This window comes from Lycorma delicatula, chromosome 4 (assembly GCF_047948215.1).
Source record: "Lycorma delicatula isolate Av1 chromosome 4, ASM4794821v1, whole genome shotgun sequence".
NCBI classification, from domain to species: Eukaryota; Metazoa; Arthropoda; class Insecta; order Hemiptera; family Fulgoridae; genus Lycorma; species Lycorma delicatula.
The window spans coordinates 5,322,008-5,342,640 of record NC_134458.1 but is presented as its reverse complement, the minus strand read 5'-3'; the positions used below and the strand labels follow the sequence as shown (position 1 = coordinate 5,342,640).

Here is a 20,633-nt window from a genome sequence, read left to right as displayed (position 1 = left end):
TGAAGCATCCACTACCTCAATATGGTCATGAATTTTTATCGAGTTTCATTCATCTATCTAGTTATATTTTTTTTAGGAATAAGGGTTGTATATACTCTTAACCATACACAGGGATGAGATCGTACATTTAGTTGTATCAGAGAATTTTATTTAATTATACCTTGCTTAAACCTACAAAAAAATCTATATTTATTGAAAAACAATTAAATTGCATAATTTATTGAACAAATTAATCCTAAGTTCTCATTAAAATTATAGTTATATCCAAAATCTTAACCACAAAATGACTGGACTTCCACTTTAGCAAAGAACTGATGCTCCTGTATGCTTTAGCTCTACTAAATTCTACACGGTGTATAAAAAATGTGACATATATAAAATGCTCTTTTATTATATTTTACTTTATTGAAGTTTAAAATTAATTATTATTTGATGGATTGTATAAATTCCTAATTTTGAAAAGTTGGCAAGTTAACACTCCAGTACGTGAAATAAGCAGAGATCATGATCGCTCTGATTACAATAACTAAACTCTTCTTTGTTTTCTTTATATATATATATATATATATATATATATATATATATATCAGTTAGTTATATCATGATAGAATATGTTGTGTAAGTTGTAAAGCTACCTTAGGTTAATCTGTATATAAAGCAGGCCACTTATGCTCAGTTGTATCATGAATTTTTAATCTGTGACGTCGTAACTGAAGCTTCTCTCATACAATGTCATTTATATTCATATTCATATTTGTCATTTCCAAAATTTTGTAGTTGGTTAGTTATTTTGTAATCAGTTAATTTACTGTTTACATTAAAATGATAATGTTCATCATATGATTCAGCCACTTTCATGTCTTTTTAACCCTTAAACCATTCATCTCAAAAAATTATAGGAGCATTCTTCATAAAGAATTTTCTTCTATTTTAGTTTTTATTGTAAGCATTCTTTTTATCTGTAAAATGAACAGAAAAAATTATGAAAATACATAATAATTTTAATACTATTACACCTGAATGAAAAATCATAATTCTTTGATGTCTTAAGAACAGGAAGTCAAATCTCTATGAAGTAAAAAGTAATATAAAACTATCATTTCAAATTTTCATTTGTGAGCACCATAAAAAAATCTCTTGCAGAATAAATTTTAATTTCACATTCTCATTGTATAATACAAACCAATGTAGAATTTTTTAAATTTAATAGCATTGAATTAATTAATTTTAAATAAACTTCTGCTACGGACAAGCTAAAATTAAGGATTTAAATGAAAAATATATTTTCCATTAATCAAACAGCTGAGAAATGATAAATGATGTAGTTAAAAGTATCTAAAACCTTCTATCCTTATGTCTTATCACAAACGGAAAAGTAACCTATATGATGTACCACGATATAACTGAAAATTCGGTCTTCTTAAAGTACTGTTTTTTATTTTTTTAATAACTTTTAATAACATTACAGTATTAGAAATTTAGAAAATGAATTTTAAGCCGGTAAAAATTAAGTAATTATGTATTAAATGACCATAAATTCTTTTTTGTAATACATGTATTTTGCTAAATATCCATATAGATAAATAAATATTTTCTTTCAAATATATGTATGTGTGTATGTACACATATATTCATATGCACTTACGTAAATGCTTTTAACTGTGCACAATATATTCATATTGTGTTTACTTCTATTTACAAATAAACACAAACTCATAAGTAATAAAGCACTGCCTTATATTCAAGAAAAATATGTTTTTTATTTATGTACTTCAATAATAACTCAATATCATATTGAATGTGTGATTATTGTTTGTTTAATTATGATTTAATTGCTAAAACCTATTAAAAAATGCTTTTGCTTTAAACATGAGTGGTTAATATCCTATTATATTGTTACTTACTATGAATAATATAGAAATAAATGTTTTTATGAACTTATTAGAACAGCCTTTATTTTTATAATAAAAAAAAATTAAAAAATACAAAAATACTATTTTGAACAAACTATAGTTAAAGATATGTTTTATATATATATATATATATATATATATATATATATGATATTTTATTATTTAATTTTATTAAATCAACTTATTTCTTAACCTTTCTTTTAATGAAGTAATATTTAATAGTAATAATAATTAATTATTAATGATATTAATAAATTCATATTATTAATAGTAAGAGTATTGTTTTAACAGTTGTAAATTATTTGATTATTTCTATTATTTATTATTATTTTAATTTTTCACTATTTAATTATTTTTGTTACATATTGTTTAGTTATACTTTTTTTTTTTTTGTAAAACTTATTTGATTATTGACTACAAGAAAATGAAATAAAAATCGATGCATGTCTTCCAAAATCATTGAAGTTGTAGTTTTTTTTTAAGTTGTTGGAGTCCTGCATTGTAAAAATAAATAACAGTAACATTTTTGTTTAAACTGACATAGACGTAAACGCAGAATGATGACTATTATTTATGTAGTTCTTACAGAAAATAGAACCCAATTTTTCTCTACATTTGTATATATGTTTATTAATAAATATATTTATTTATATGGTAGCCAGATTTATGTGACTCGGGCACCCATATTTGAAAAATCATTTTAATAAGTAGACATATAAATGTAATTTTTTTAAATAATTTGTGTTATTTTTGAAGTAATTCTATTAAAGAAAGAAATAATGTGATGTTCATAGCCAGTTTTTGCATATGTTTTATTTACTCCACCTACTTACTGTTTTTATACCAGCAAAATTTACAGCTGCTGATAAAATGTACAAATTGTATATTCTAGTTAATAATATTACTTACAATAAAGATAAGTTTTAAATATTCTTAGCTAGGAATTGTTTTAAAATCTCGTGATATTTAAAGTTTTGTTCACAGAAATCCTAGTATTTAGACCATTCATGATTACTTTGTTTTCATCATTTATTGTGCGGTATTCCAAATTTTTTTATTTTTTTTTAATGCTATGAGCAGTACACTCTGCAGCTCTAGTGGTGAATGCGTCTTCCCAAGTCTGCTGATTTGGAAGTCGAAAGTTCCAATGTTCAAGTACTAGTAAAGTCAATTATTTTTACACGGATTTGAATACTAGATCGTGGATACCGGTGTTATTTGTTGGTTGGGTTTCAATTAACCGCACATCTCAGGAATGGTCGAACTGAGACTGTATAAGACTACACTCATACATATCATCCTCATTCATCCTCTGAAGTATTATCTAAAAAAAGGTAATTACCAGAGGCTAAACAGGAAAAAGAAAGAAAGTACACTTTGTAGCTATTCAATCTTTAAGGATCAAGTAGTATGTGAGATGTAGGTCAGTGCTACAGGGTTGCAGTCTTACCATAATTTATGGTATAACAGCAATCAGAAAATTTTTTTTTTTATTATTTGCTGACTAAATTTGTGTAGGTGTGATTCTTTTATAAAACATTAGGCCTTATTTAATCTACCAATAGAAAGCTATTTCTGCTGGTTTACATCTACTATTTTCCACATTTGTATGTTTACATTCTAATCAGATTTTCTGTGGAACATACATCTCACCATCAAAAAGAACTCTAAAATCTATAAGATGTATTTAGTAGAATATCTCATTAAGTATTTAATATATTAATTTTGTTTAAACTCATATGATAATTTTAATCAAATTACAATGTAATTATATTTTATTAATTACTTTTGTAAAAGTAATTTATCCTTCAGTCAGACTCATTATACCACCAGTCCATGTTATACCCGGTTATATAACACGTGTTACATCGATATATAGAAGTTTAGTCCTGAATTTAGGCATTAATTATTTTTTTATTATATAACACTCGATTATCATTTACTTAATTCTGATGGTAGATAATAATTGTTAAGTTAAATTTTTATCACTATTAGAATAACATTTAAAGTTTATTTTTTTGGAGATATAAATTAAACACACTTATCACTTCATTTGTAAAAGTTTTTATAGAGTTATTGATTGTGCAAATAATTATTCAATAGTGAATATTCATTTAACAAATTTTACAATTACACACAGCATTTATCTTACCATTTTATTATTTTTTATGTAGATAAACATTAAAATTTTGAATATAATGTATTCAAAATTATGTTTCATCCTGGCTTCAGAATTCTTACTTTGTGGTTTTTTTGTCTTTATTTCCAGTCAGTTATTGAAATAAAAATTCTTGTTTATTTTATTTCTTTAAATTTTGCAGATAGGTTTAATAAAGATCATTGTTTTAGACCTCTTATGTTAGACAAGCAATATGTTCAAATTTTCTGTAAGCTCCTCAGTTGTTTTACTGAAGTGTTTGTTATGTGATTGCATTCTGAGAATTGTACGAATGAAAGGATTGTAAGTTCATTTTTTTACAGCTTTGAATGTCTGGTTTCTTCTCATTACTATAAATGAAAAGTTTTGTAATGATCACATAAAAATGGAATCAATGCTTGATCAATGGATCAATGCTTTGATATTAAACATAATTTATATTAAAAAAGTCATATTTTTTAATTAAAAATGTGTACTTGATATTATATTAAAAATATCTTATATCTGCAACAGAAGTGTTTGTTATTACAGTAGCATCTCTTAAATAATTCATCAATTCAAATATATATTAAGTATATAGCATAAATAACAGACTTTTAAAAGCATTTGTATGAAAAAAATTATCATCAAACAATTAATTAACAAAATCATTATCAAACACTTATACATATATGTTAGCCATTTTATTTTATTTTTATACATTTACATCTTCATGTAATAATTGATTTTCTTCCGTTAAATAGTTTTCATTGATAACGGAAATTCTAGTGTATAAGTAATATAACTATTTAAAGTAATTTATACATTTTTTTTTTTTTTCATTGTAAGTTATGTGTAAAACATGTTCAAACATTTTATATTTATTGATCTAAACAAAATGAGAAATTGTCTTTTGTTATTTTGTTTCTCTTTGATAGTTTTCATATTACTTTAGTGAGAAGAATCGGTTTCAGATTGCAAGCTATCGGCTCACACATGCGTACTGTCAGTCGCTTATTTGGGTCGGGTTATGGGAAGTAGGGATGGGTCGTGCTGCAACAATTCCCATTGCCTATCATATCGTTCCTTATCCAGTTTCTTATTTCTTTTCAACTTCACATAGATGAGTGTTGTGTATTGTATTTGAATGGATGTAAAATTATGTAATAGCTTGCAAAAAAACTTCCCCCTTTTATTTGTCTATCTACTTTTGTTGTGACTTAGTGGCAAGCAATATTTATTTATTAATTATTTATTTACTATTAATAATTTGTTTATTCTTTTAATTATTTATTTGTTTTGTTTATTTATGTACTAGATATGTGTATGTATAGTCCTTGAACCCGTGGACATGACAGTACACTGAAACATTTCACATCCTGTAAAACTATTTGAATGTTTGTATTTTGTACACTATTTGGGCTCACCCCCTCCAGCTGGGTCTTGTTTTGCAGTAGCTTTAGAATGCAATGATCTATAATGTAGATTACAAATTTTCATTTGTCAATTGCAGCATTTGAGTCGTGCCAAAGAAAAGCAACAAAGTGATCTTGGGAGACAGAACATGACCGATTAATTATCTGCTTCTGACAAGGTTAATTTTGCTTTGCTTTTCTCTGGCACGTCATCGAAAATATTTATTTATTTATTTATTAGTAGAAATTGTTGGAGCACCCTGTTTTGAACTGTTTTTCTCTCCTCTTTATATTATCTGCTACACTCTGTCTCATTTTTTTCTGACCGTTTGTTGCCCTTTACTCTTGAAGGTGATAGGTGGTGAATTGCAAGAACGTTTGATTCCGGTCCCCTACAGCAAGAGCTCCACTGATCAAGCTGTAAGCCGCTTTCCTACCATCTCTATTCTTGTCCGCTAGCTCGATTGCTCAGTTTGATTTCCTTTTAAGGCTGTTCAAATTTCTAAAAATAAAAATATTTATATATATATATATATATATGTATGTATTTTTTTTTTAGAAATTTCTGCATGACTTTTTATATGAACTTAGAGAACTCTAATGTTTCCCTGATTTTTGTTATTAACATTTTAATTCATACAGTATATGAAATTCTAAAAAAAACCAAAATTATTAAAAAAAAAAAAAAACCAGCTAACATTATTTTCTGACCTTATTAAATTCACTGTAGAAAAGATAGCACATCCATAAAATTGTATGTTTGCTGGTTAAGTATTAGTATTTGTTTTTCTTTTATATAATATTTATCAACATTGTTGTAAAAAATATATAAAAAGGATATTGTTATTCTGTTAATTATATATATTTAAACTGAACAGCCTTAATGCACTGTACTAGTGAAGCCTGTACTCCAATAGCTATGTTAATAGCTGTAAATGGCTACTGTGTGTGTGTGTGTATGTATGTGTGTGTGTGTGTGTGTGTGTGTGTGTGTGTGTGTGTGTGTGTGTGTCATGTAACCACCTGTGGGCTTCACTGAATTTAGTTGCGCTGCGCTGCTTTCTTTGTTGTGTCCATAGTGGCTTTTTCACATGCTGTGTTTGTAGTGTTATCTAACGATGTTTGCTCCCTATAAGTGTGATGTTCCATTTGTTTTTTTTTTGTTCAGGTAGGTGATGATTAAAAACTGAAAAAATGCATGGTTTCTTTTGTTTTGCAGTGTATTGTTTTGTTTGATATTTTATTGTTATAAAACATGAAAAAAAAACAAAAAAAAACAGTTTGAGATGGCTTTATTTAAATGTGCATTTAGGTACAATATATAATCTATACATACATTTATATACTGTATTTAAATGACTTAATTATGAATTCCATCTGGAATTTCTTTCTCTACTTCTGTTTGTCTATGCTCTTCTGATCATCGGGTGAACTGAAGAAAATTCATGTTGCAGGCCCTTCCTCTTCCCTTCCCACCAACTGCCCTTTCCAGCATGTTCTTCATAATAAAACAACTGCCCACTGCTATTTGTTATCATTAAAACTGGGCATTAAAACAACACATCATTTTGTTATAAGGTAATATGAAACCGCAAAACATTATTATTGCATGTCGGTTTCCTTTTTATAATAATAATAATAATAATTTATTACATATTTCCAGTGATTTAACTTTTTAGTTTTTTCTTTTAATCTTTTAAAGTGTGCCCACAAATTATTAAACTTCCATTATTTTACATTATTATCACTGGCTGACAAGTATTAGGAAATTTAGAATGGCTTCTGCAGTAAACAGGTAGTTATGATGTAGGTATATATATATATATATATATATATCCTGGATCGATGGATGTGCATTGGCATGGTGGCTCCAATTTATATGTTGCCCAGGTTATTATTATATCATTAATATGATTATATTATTACTTTATTACACTTCAAGACTGCTCACATTTTTGCTTGGTCATTTATACCATTGGGTGATTTTACATTTTTACTAAATTTATTTTAGAATTTTTTTTTTTAAACGTTTATGTAAAACTTTTTAACAGCGTTCATTATTTAACAGCACGTTGATGTTTTTCTTTTACCTTTTTTTTTTTTTAATATGTTGGTCAGTAAAGGTAATTATGTATAAGAATTTTTACTTTGTTTGTATTGCTTGTTTTGTTATGAATTCATTATGATTTATTATAGTGTGAAAATTAGTTATGTTGTATTTAACATATTATAAATATATATTTATACATTAGTGTAAATATATATTTTTTTATGCGTACATAGATTCAGCAGAAATAAGATAAAAATATATTATTATGTATTTATGGCATTGAAATTTTTATAAAAATGATATCATTTATATTAATTTTTTTTTTCTTTGAAACTAATTTTTTGCTCACTTAAATCGTTTATGTATACTTATAATATTAATCAACTTTCTGTTTTATTTATTACTTAATTATAAAAAATTTATTTCACGTGTATATTTATTTGATATATGTATTGTTATTATTATTTATTATTATTATTACTATTATTATTATTATGTTGTGACAAATGTGATAGACCTGATATTAAAAGATAAATCAATAAATAAGTAAAATATTTATTTATAAATTTAATTTTAGTTTGACTGTAGTAACTATTTCTAGTAAGTAGAACATAATAAAGTCATAAAATATCATTGATATGCTTGCAAAAATATGCTTCCAGGTGAGTTTAGTAATTGCATGATATATTACAGAAGCATACATAATCTTTTTTGTTTGTGTTAATCAGCTTTATTATTAACTTCTTAACTGGTTCAGACTTTTTCTTAATTGTTATTATTGAATTAGGTTTTATAATTTAAAATGGTTTGATTTTATTTGAATTATTATTATTAGAAAAATTAATTGATTCTCTCAAATTATACAATGTATAATTTGTGACTTTTGCTATTATTTTTCATTGTTGTTATTTAAGTACATACCAGTATAAATCACAGTATAGCCTATATATTTTTGGCTATGCTTGTTTTGTACCATATCATCTACTTTACACTAAATATTGTAATTGTTTATATGGAAAATTTTATATATTATTAATGAAATTGTGCGATTTGTTTATACTTAGCTATAATTTCTTACTATTAGGTGTGTGTGTGTGTGTGTGTATATATATATGTGTGTGTGTGTGTGTATGTGTAATTATTAGTATCATTAGAAAATTGCATGGTGCAGTTAGGCAATTTGTGATTAATATAACATAAACACATGTCGTCATTGCTATCATCGATCCACATTGTAACTAGTTTGCTTTAATAGATTATTGTACTGTGTAATATTTATGATTTTAATAAATTGTAATCTGTAAAATTTAAGGAAATTAAATCTGTTTGAAAGCATTATGCCCTGGTAAGTACAATGAAAATATTTTTTAAGGGCTTCAATTTTGGATAACTTTTTACCTCAAAAAAGTAAAAGCCCAAATATACTAATTTTTATGGCCTTATTTTAGGTGGGAATTTACACCTTCTTTCATGTAATCGATGATAAAATCTGATTTCATTATAATAAGCTCTCTCTCTCTCTCTCTCTCTCTATATATATATATATATATATGTATATATATATATATAATGATTTGAAAGCCAGAATGTCTTAGAAAACACATATCAGTAGTTAAAGAATAAAATGAAAATTATGAAGTAAATTATTAAATTGCCAGTTACATCTGTTTTTTTTTTTTGTTTTTTTTATATAAATATGTTTTTTTGTTTTATAAAAGTTCATTATCTAACACACATAGTCCATTGTCTTAATCAGCTAAAAAATATTTAATTTTAGTATTATTTCCACAGAGAATAATTTTCACAAGGATTTCCCCGAGGAAAGAATTTTCCTAGGAATATGTGTTTCTGATCATTAAAAATGTATAATTTTCTGAAATTAATCTAGTTATTTTTAATTATAATATGTTATTTATCATCTACTAAAATTCATTCAACTTATAAATTTCTTTTATCTATAATCAGGACCTGTGGTTTAAATTTTTCATGTAATGTGGAATCGGCCTTTTTTAGATTGTAAGTATAACTTTGGTGTTATAAAGTGTTGTGACAAACAACTTGAAGAATATTTCAGTCTATTTGAACAAAAAATTATTATAAAGTATGAGTTAAGCTGGTTTAATAGAACCCAGCATAACCGTAAATTGATCTTGTATTTAAATTTTTCAGCAGAATTAAGAGTAATTACACCTTACCTTTGCAATAACTTTCAATATATCAGACGGAATTTAACTGTACAAAAACCACCTCTGATATGACCATTTTTAATGAAACTATTTAGGAGCAACCATCAGCACTTCAACTGGCAACAAGCTCACTGATGCAATTCTCACTACATAAAGTAAAGCTACTTATTCACCCTGATCATGTAGAGGAACTGCGATACTGACTCACTTAAAGTGAAGATTGTAGATAAGTAGTTCCGATAGAAACCAAAATGAATTGAGATCCTATTGTACATGCACTCAGACCAATTGTCAGATCACAATTTGTCAACACATTTCATGGTGTTATAAAACATACATCGATAGTAGTTACTTATGTCTGATTCTGACTGAGGAGCTGCTAGCTGTTCTCATCTCAGTCGATACACATACTGTATTAAAATACAGTAATATTATAATAATACAGTATATTATAATAAATTATAAGTCAATTTCAATCTGCTACATGGAAGAGGTTTTCCACATCACTACCCAGCAAAGCAAACCCAAACAGTTGAATTTAGCAGTATAATACAGCACAGTGAAAGCATACTGTTGCACTCAAGTCAGTTTTTTTTTTAAACATTGTTATGCAGTTATATTACATCACATAGTACAAGCTATCTAGTTAAAAACAATTTCTGTAGATCATTATTATCATCTCACATTTCTCTACTATGTCCTGAAAAAAAAATCATATTCTATATTAAAAAAATCCCTTTCAGCATGCCAGAAGGTGAAGGTAGATTTCACCGTTGCTAAGTAGGGAATAAAAAAGATTTCCACCTTAAAGTTAAGAAAAACTTCAAATTTACTCATACGACAATGGTTGGATGTGAAAAAAAGTTTCACATGTTTAGCATTCGACAAGCCCCATCTTCTTAAAATTCCAGCAAGATTTTGGTCATCCCTTGCCATAAGGGTTGATCATATCAAAAATTGTTACAGACAAAAGTTTTAGGTAATGTGTAGAGGACTAATGAACACTTTAAATCGATTTGATACTGTGTCTATTAAGGGAGGTATGATTTTTTTTTTGTCTTCAAAACCCCATTTTTTCCACCACCTGGGCCAATGGTTGGTGATATCAAAAAACGTTAGTTACATAAGTTTTAGGCCCTTGCCCAAAGAATAGTAGGAACCTTAAACGAATTTGATATTTTACTTAATAACATATAACACTTCTAAAATTGATCTGGGGCAGTCTAGTTCTGAAGTACAGAATTATTTTTTGTTGGTACTTTTTTTAAAAAGGAATTTTATTTTGTTTAATTTATAAAATGTTGATTAATCAGAATTATTATTTATCATGTACCATATCTGAGTGGTGCATTTCTTTTTATGCTTATCACTTTCACTCTGATTAAAAAATACTGGGGCCAAGTGAAATAGAGAGTAAGGTCTATCACTGCAGTTCCCTTTGGTTAAATTAAAAGTTGTATCCAGTTGAACATACAGCACCTGCTTCCACGAGCCAGCTTATCAAAGTCTGCATCATTAAAAGGAGAGGATTCAGTTCACCGAATGAGCTGAAAGTCCTACATCTACAGTGTTTAGTAACACTTATTTTTTTTTTTTTTTTAGTAGTTCTCTCATCGACAACTGCAGCTCGGTCAGTTAGCATGTCTGGACAGTAGAACAAAAGAACATACAGTTCTGAAGAAGAGGATTGTTATTGTAGTGCAATTTTAAATAATTTTGTATATTATTCCTTTAAAGTATAGAAATAATTATAGAATAATTCAACAAATGCTAAATTTACTATTTTTCCGTAACAGAAAATATTGAAAATAATACAATATTAATTTTAATGACAAACCATATCAAATATGTTTTAATACAACATTTATCAAATATCAGTGCATGGGAAATAGTCAGTAAAGATGGCAGAATTAAAAGAGTTCTTTGGAATGTATCAATTTAAACTGTACTATAGTCTGTATCCCATTTATTAAATTATAAGTTTAATATACATTGTGTTAAAAAAAGTATAATTTTATAATTATCAGAATAAATTTAGTTCAGTTTGTGACTAAGAATTAATCGCTGTATATACAAATATTGATGTATTTCTTTAGAACAAATAATGAAACAAAGACGTATGTATTACAACTAAAAAGAAAAAAATTATACACATGATTTAAGCTAATTTACATTCTCAAAGAACTGTATATTATTTATATTGTTCTCTATTTATCTGACTGTGTTCTCAGCTGCTAATTCATTGTGGAGGTATTTTGTCATTTAAATATTTATTCATCTATTAGCAGACCCGGCAATGCTTCTTTATTGCTAGATTTGAGTATGTATATAGATTAAATGAGCACAATTGAAAGTTTGATAAAACATTAACAAAATGAACATTACAGAACATAAAATTTAACCTTTCCCTTTTACTCTTTCCTTTTCCTCATTTTCCATTTTCCTTCTTCCCATTTTAATTTTTACCATATTCCCTTTCCCCTGTTTTCCCATTTCCTTCCCCCTTTCCCTTTCCTTCCACCACTCATCTTCCCTTTTCCCCTGCCTCTCTCACTGTTTCTTTTTTCCTTTTCCCTGTTTTCCCCTTTCTTTTTTCCATTTTCCCCTTCTTCCCTTTTAACTTTTTTATTTTTTCCTTTTCTGATTTTTCCCTTTTCCAATTTTTCCCCACACGTAAATCGGTCCAGTAGTTTTTTAGTCTGTAGTGGGTTCACATTCTTTGAAATGGAATCATAAAATATTGAGCATAGCACGTGCTGCTTTTACATCCAACAGATAGTGCTGTTTTTCAAGTAAAGTGTTTTTTTACCTGTCAGAGGCGTGACATTTTAGGTATATAAAAACACATGCGTATTCGAATGCAACGTTGTGTCAAAATTTCAAAGCAATCTGTGTAGAACTTTCAGAGATTTAAGATTTTGAACAAAAAACAGTTTCATTTTTATTTATATAGATTTCATCAAATTAGCTCATAATCCGTAGCTTTCTCTCCATACACTTCTGTTGAGGAAAAAGAAACTAGTCTACCCACCGTATAACTCTAGATCTACTACACCTTGCTGGTACTACCTAGGGATGAATGCATTAGTGAGGAGTCAAATTTGCCTCCAGGTTGATAATTGTTTAGTAATATTTACACAGAAATAAATAGATAAACCTTTGAGTTTTTTGATTATATTCGATTGCATTAATGCAACATACTGAGGCTTCTTTGGAGCTGAAGCTTTACAACGCTTAAATTTTTTTTATTCTAGATACTTTAGAATTAATGGAAGTTGTTCTTTCAAATGCCTTTTAGAGTTTATTAAAAATGAGTCAGACTTGATAGATTCAGTCAAAATTGTTTGGGGGAAAGAAAGATGTGATGTCAAGGGTTTATGCCTTAGCCGTGCTCTAGAACAAGCTCTGAATAACTACGTTGTTGAAGTTTGAATTACTGGTATTTATTAATTTATACAGTACAATAATCTATATACATGTTAATACTTTTAGTATTTATTTTTTGTTGGTAAAATATTTATTTATTTAAATTACTATGCTAATATTAATCATTATTTAAGTTTTCTTTTTTCTGTGAAATGTAATTATGAGAATTATTTTGATATAAAATTACCTTTCATAATCTTTTTTTACTTGCATGGTCAGTTTTGTGTGTGTATGTGTAAAATACATATATATATATATATATATATATATATACACACACACACACACACATTAATTTTTTATTGTGAGTCTATCACAAAAATCATTGAATTATCTAATTTTATTAACATATTTAATTTATGTATTTGTTTGTATATACTATGTAGCATTTAGACAATTAGCATCTTCACACCACAGTGCAAGTATATATATATATATATATATATGCTTCAGCATTTGTTTATTGTTATTAATTTTGGCATTTACTAGTGTAAGTTTGTGTACACAATTACCTGTTTATTTATATAAAATGTTTAATTATACATATTCATTATTTAAGCTATTGTAGTGTATGTAATATTTGAAGGCGGGTCTGTAGTATGCTGTGGCATCCCTTCCACTGTTCTTAACATTTAATTTTTTACTCAGCGACTTCTCATACCAACAGCTAAATTAGTGTATTCCCAAAGTTGCATAAATTAATTTGCAATGACTTGCACCTTATCTAATTATGATGTCACTATTATAGTAACAAAATATGTTCTGGTAATTTGTTATTAAAAATTATTATTTTGTTCAAGATTTATACAAAGTAATTTATTTATTTATTTCTTGAAAGTATGTTTTTCTTCAAGTATGTTATGTAAGTATGTCAAGGTTTTGTTATAAATAAACAGTAACACATATTACAAAAGTATATGAATTGAGTTGTTTATTTATTTTAGGCAGTAATGTTATGATTTTCTTTGACATGACATAGTTATTTACGAAAATTATTTGTAAATACCACATGCGCATCAATAAATAGTATTTTTTTGAGCTTTGTAGGCCTACAAAACTACAAAATAAAAATATTAAATTTATTCTAAAAAAATATGAATACTACAGAGATATTAAGTTCGTACTATAATAAATGTAAAATTAATTTAATTAATTTTAATGTTGTTCGTTCTGTATTTTATAAACGTAAAACAAATAATTTCATACAAAATAATTTATATAGTAGCTAAAATAAATAAATAAAGTAGAAGTAAATAACAGATAAAATAAATAATTAAACAACTAATTTACATAAATAAATAATAGCAAAAATAAATAAATATGGTGGAATAAACAATTATAAAAATAATAATAAGTACAAGTCTGTATCATTTTGAGATTTTACTTTTGTCGCAACCTGTAGCCGAGTTATAGGAGTGGTGTAGAGGAGGCAAATAGAGGCAGCTTGAAGGGAGGACCCATCTTTAAATTTTACATACACTATATTAGTGTGTAGTGTAGATCAGCTTTTTATGAGTCTGTAGCAATTGATGTTTAATTCATTGCATAGAAAAAATGTATACAATATTAAACCAAAAATAAAATATGATCTCTAAGTATTAGTATTTCATGGGTGGTTTCTTTGTCAATATTTGTTTAAAACTTAGAGGGATCCTTCAAGAATATGTGTTTTTCTTCTTCAAGTATTGAATTACATTATAAACATGTGAATAGAAGTCGGTATTTCAAAATATAAGGTAATCATTTCCAGACATATTAAATACATTTCCTATAGTTATGTGGGATTCAGCATCAAAAGAGCATAAAAATATAAAATTAGTACATTGTAATGAATTATAATTATTAATTTTAATCATTTAGTTTAGTTTTAGTAATTTCAATCATGACTGTGCATGCGGGATCCCGCAAATGTACTTTCATGAAAAATTAAGGTGAGGTATGGCTTACCTCATTATTCTTTACTAGGTGGTTTATTTAATATGTTTTAGCTTGGGTCTGGAAATAGTCAGTTAGGTGTATTTGCTGATTGGTTTGCATGCATACTGGAAAAATTTTGTTTAACTGTTAAACAAATTATTTTACTTACTTTTTTTCTGATCTTCCCTATTATATGTATGGAATAATTCTATTACTTCAAAAAATAACATTTATTTTATGCAGTAACTGATCAACAAGTCTGTTGAAATATTAATTTCTTATTTATTTCATACATTTAAGTGTTTGTCTTTTATAATTATATATTATAGGATGTCAATCTTTCCATGTCAGAGATAAGTTGATAGATTTCATATTTTATTTACCAGAGTGTGCAAAATGAACTACAGTCCACTCAAAGTAGTTATAAATATTTTTCAAGATTTTGACAATTATGTCAGCTAATGTGAAGTGGCTGCTTCAATCTGGTTAAAGCTTTGGCATAACATGTGTAAATGTTTTATATACTTATAAAACACATACATATGCCCTGTATTTATATAGGGTAAGGAAACTAATTTCTGATCATTTTGTCATTGAAATCATATAATTATATTTTTATCATTAAGAAATTGCATATTTTGTTTTTAATTTTTATCTGGGGTTCTATTTATTAGAATTAGGTTGACATCAAACAAATATTTTACATATTAATATCCTTGTTGTAGCATAATCTTACACACTACTTCTGACCAGGAATTACACTCACGGAACTTAGTTGTGGATCTCTTGGAGAATATTGTTCTCTGTTCATTTGGTACACATACAGAGCTTCTAGTTATCAAAGAAAGGTAGTGCTTGTAGTAATATGACTGGGCAAAAGAGAAATTGATATTGTGATCCACAATTAGTGACTGGGACTAATTTCAAATCAAATTAGTTTAATTTAAAATTTTGTTTTTATGATTTTTAACTTTTTTTAAAATAATCATTAGTATTTTTTATTGAAGAAGATACAGATTAAAATAATTTATTATATTTAAAAAACAAAAGTAAGATTATAATAAACAATTATGAATAAAACTGTAATAAAATTCAGTAGGATATATGATTATACTCAAGAAAACTAAGATACAAATTTAAAAAAGTTAAAAGTAATAAAACATAAATTACAGTAAAATATTCGTGGCTACAAACAGTCCCATGAAATATATAGCCTAGACTATCCATTTCCTTTTTTTATTTTTTTTTTACCTACATTTCAAGCAAGCAAACTTTTTGGGACACACTTGGTTTCTCAGTTTTTGGAATGTTTCATGATACCAATGCTCACAGTGGTAGTACTGAATCCATTTTTCCCCATGACTGCCATAGGGAAAATGTGGTTTCTTTTGCATTAACTACAGATTTTTTAATTGATTTCTAAGCTATCATCACTCTCTGAGCTGGAAATTTCTTCTTCAGGCATTCTCTTCTTTTTTGATTTCTCTTTCTCTCTTTCTTCCATCTCTTATCAGAAACTCATCAGAAGTATAGCGGGTGGCATATTGCTGTGCACATAGGCTGACAGCTGGCTTACCACATTATTAACTATCCTGACAACTCTGATGATGTACTGGATACTATGTAAGTATACTGGGCTATACAAGATGTTTTCCTAGAGGAATGGCTATCTAACTGTTCCACCCGTCCTATCAGTCTTCCTCTTTCGCACACAATGTCCACATCTATATGCCGCCTGCTGTAATACATCGTGTTGTTGTAATGCGTCTAGAACGCTTTGTGGGTTGTAAATCAGGTTTGAACATCTCTTTTATGACCTGAGCCGCCGGTGATGATCTTACTGATTCATCAGAATTTGATGGACCTGGCTTTGGCTCTTCATTTGAAATACCACTGACTTCACATGTAATGACTTCGGAAGTAGAGTCAAGAATAGTTACCTCACTACAATCAATTGAGCAATGAGACTTAATTGCTTCAGGATTGATTGGCCAAACACCTCTACCTCTAAATCCACCTAAAATATTACACCAACTTTTCCCAAGTTGGTCATAGAGCTTTACCAAGGCATATCTATTAAGATAGTTCTTTCTATTTCTCCTCTTTTTATTTTCTCCTTAGTTTGAACCCTTTCATTTGCTCGCTATTACCTTTACAGGTTCCAGTGGAAGAAGGATTATAGAACCAGTTGCATGACAACACACAACAAGTGTTATATTTTCACTTCCTTTGCCACTTTTCTTCATTATCACAGTTTTGCTAGCTTTTGGGGCAATTATTTTCCTACCTTTATTTACCATAGTCAACTCTGACTCCACATTGTACAAGTCTGTATCACTGATACTAAGTTAAATCATCAGATTACAAAATTTCTTGAAAAATCTTTCTTTTACAATTGAAGTTGACATACTTACATGGGTACTGGACAAATTTTCAGGCTGGTGGAGGGTTAATTTGTACCTCATCATAAAACTTTTGTAGCATTGTTTGTTTAGATGGCAGTGCATTATTAAAAACTCTTCATTTTTGGAATCTATATCCCCAACAAATTGTAAAATTTCTTTTTCACGTTCTGTCCCAAAAAATCATTTTGTGCCAGGTTTCTTACAATCTATGTCTGCTTCACCATTAACTCATTGTCGAATTGTATTAAAAGAAACTCCATAAGTGTTCTTTGCTTCTGATAGAAAGACCTCTGACTTTTACTGCACTTATGGCTCTGTTACGATCTTCTTCAGTATATTTCTTGGATTTAGACATGTATAAAAATAAGGAAAATAATACTGGTTGGTTTTATACCAGCTGTAGTTTATTAGCTCCCATTGTAGCCCAACAGGGCAAGGAATGGGGGAGAGTGGTATGGTGACCGGAACATCAGTAGGCAGGTGTCTTCGCCTACAGGGTTGGGATGTAGTTTATTAGACTTAATAGTCAGTAATATGCTATGATTAAAATGTATTTTAATACAGAAAGCCCTAATAACAGATCACCCATTCCAATGTTGTTAGTACTTTTAGTCAACATTAGATCGCAGTGCTAGTCTCTTTTTTTGAGATGTTATACTTCAAACTTGTATCATTAGCCAGTTGACAGAACTCAAGTGTGGTTTTTATTAGGGCTTGTGGTTCTAGGGATAGATATGGTGTAGGCCAAAATTTTTATTTTCAACAATTATTTATGTATTGTTATACATATAAATAAGAATTTAAAACTAAACCCATTTGAAAAAAAATATGATAAACATCTATTTGTCATTAAAATATGAAAAAAAAATTTTTTAAAGAAAGGCGTGCTATGGCATAATGGCACCTGCAAAGCAGGTCAAACAACAGACCCGAATCAATGACAGAAAGAAAACTGCTTAACAATTGTATTACTAAATGAAAGTGCATGATTTAAGCTTCATTCCCTATAAAAATTATTACTGTCAGATACTTTGTTAATTAGATAGACAAGTTTTCATTTAACGCATCTTAATTTTCCTTAAGAAATTAGCAATGACAATGACACTTATAACTTTGTTAAACCACACTCGAGTTCTATCAACTGGCTAATGATACAGGTCAAAGCATAACACCTCAACAAAAGAGACTAGCACTGCGATCTAACGTTGACTAAATGTACTAACGACATTGGAACAGGTAATCTGTTATTAGAGCTTGATCCACAACTAGTTCCCTTACCATATTCATATATATATATATATATATATATATATATATATCATAGTAATATATATATATACATAGTAATATTTTTTATTTCCTTAAAATAAAAACATTTTGAAATAGACATAATTGCAAATATATTTGATATGTTTATTGTATTTAGAAAATTGAATAGAATGATATTTAATTAGAATATCCAAATATTTTTAGTTTTTGGTTATAAGTTTAAGCTACTACTGATGTAAATGTTATACATTATTAGACAAATCATAAATCAACCTTTTATATTTTTTAGTTTTAACACATATATCATTAACCTGTAACATTTATAAAAATTGCACTAACTCAACCAAGCAACTGTGTCCAACATCATTTAACTTTGGTGTACTGTAGGAGCTAGTCTGATATGGCTTATTATCTTGGGATATTATCCTTATCCGTATTCATGGTATAGCCAGGGGCAATACACAACTACCATTTACTCCCTGAAATCAATAAATTTATAGAAGTTCCGGTGAATCCAAGATTCAAACATTTCTTGTTGTGTTGAAGGAAATCAGAACAAGAAGGCAATGGACTGTATCAGGAGCTTCTCCCAAGCTCAACCGTATATACAACATCTCCTATACAGTCTTACATGATTGTTACTTTTTGTATTAAGTAATATATTTTTGTGCATGGAGTTTTAGATTCTCTTTCTTCATACTGAAATTGAAACCTCCTACTAGCATAGCTGATAATATTAACTGTTACAGCAATGAGCCAATCACTACTACAAAGTAATAGAACAGAAGCTTTTCACCTAGTGACTACAATGCATGGTATTTGCATTCATAAAATTTGCTCTGTATCTATTTAAAATATTTTTTTAGGAACTAGAGTAACTGTCTTCTCTAGGAAGGGAAATGGTGTTATAAACTTCTACTGCGCATAGTTTGTTGGTTATGAGGGAAGAAAATGGCTACCAGGAGAGTTTTGCCCTAGAAATTCCTAAAATTACAAATTGTAAACCTAAATCACCTAACAAAAATATAATTTCCTGAAAAAAGTGTCAATAACAACTGGTTTTCATAAGCGGCATTATTGCAGAGTTGTTTTGCATATGTTGCCGATTCAGTCAGACAAAGTTAGTATCTTTTACTATCTCCCACTGCATTTCAACTCAAATAGTGATGGCTTTAATCGATCAAAGATAGTGTAAAAGTTATTTTTGGTGACATTTCTGATGTGAATTTTTCTATGCTCTAGAGACAGTATGACTAAAATCCAGACTGAAGATAAAGTGACTTGTTAATAAATAATTTTTTTTTTTTTTTTAATTTTAAAACAATGGTTTTCTTTTAAAATGAAATCGCTCAAAAAATTAGAAAATAATTTTTCAGTGATTATAACATAATTAAAATAATTTTCAACATTTGTAAAAAGAAAACCATTGTGCGCTCATAAACTATTACTTTGTCTTAATCATTTAATTTATGTTCACATTTTTGCCTTTATGGATTCTCACGGAACACCTTTCTAATTGTTCAGTAATATTTTATGAACGCACAATGGTTTTCTTTTTGCAAATGTTGAAAATTATTTTGATTATCTTATAATCACTGAAAAATTATTTTCTACTTTTTAGAGCAATTTTATTTTTTAAAAAAACCATTGTTTTAGGAATCTTTTTTAAATTTATATATTTTTTACTTTTCAGTCTCCTGACCGCATTTGTTCATTTAAATGCCATCAACTCATTCACATTGGTTTATATTTTTTTCTTATTCTATCTAACTCTACTAGCGCTGCATAAAAAATAAAGTAAAAAATCACCTCTTGCTCACTAAACTTCAACTCTTTTAACTCTCACCCATTTCACCTTTTCACTTTCATTCACTCACTTTTCATGGTATTTTTGATGCGCTTTCTCCATCTTTTA

At 27.8% G+C, this 20,633-nt stretch overlaps 1 protein-coding gene across 3 annotated transcripts in view; it reads left to right on the top strand.

The window, feature by feature from the left end:
- The window catches only part of PMCA (plasma membrane calcium-transporting ATPase 3), a 762,833-nt gene that overhangs the window by 696,579 nt on the left and 45,621 nt on the right, over positions 1 to 20,633 (top strand). For 2 of the 3 annotated variants that reach the window (XM_075362203.1, XM_075362206.1), the window contains exon 25: positions 5,817 to 5,885. The exons of the other annotated variant lie outside the window; for it this stretch is intronic. In XM_075362203.1, coding sequence (XP_075218318.1) covers positions 5,817 to 5,885 — 69 coding nt within the window. The remainder of the gene's footprint in view (positions 1 to 5,816; positions 5,886 to 20,633) is intronic. 3 annotated transcript variants of the gene reach the window in all.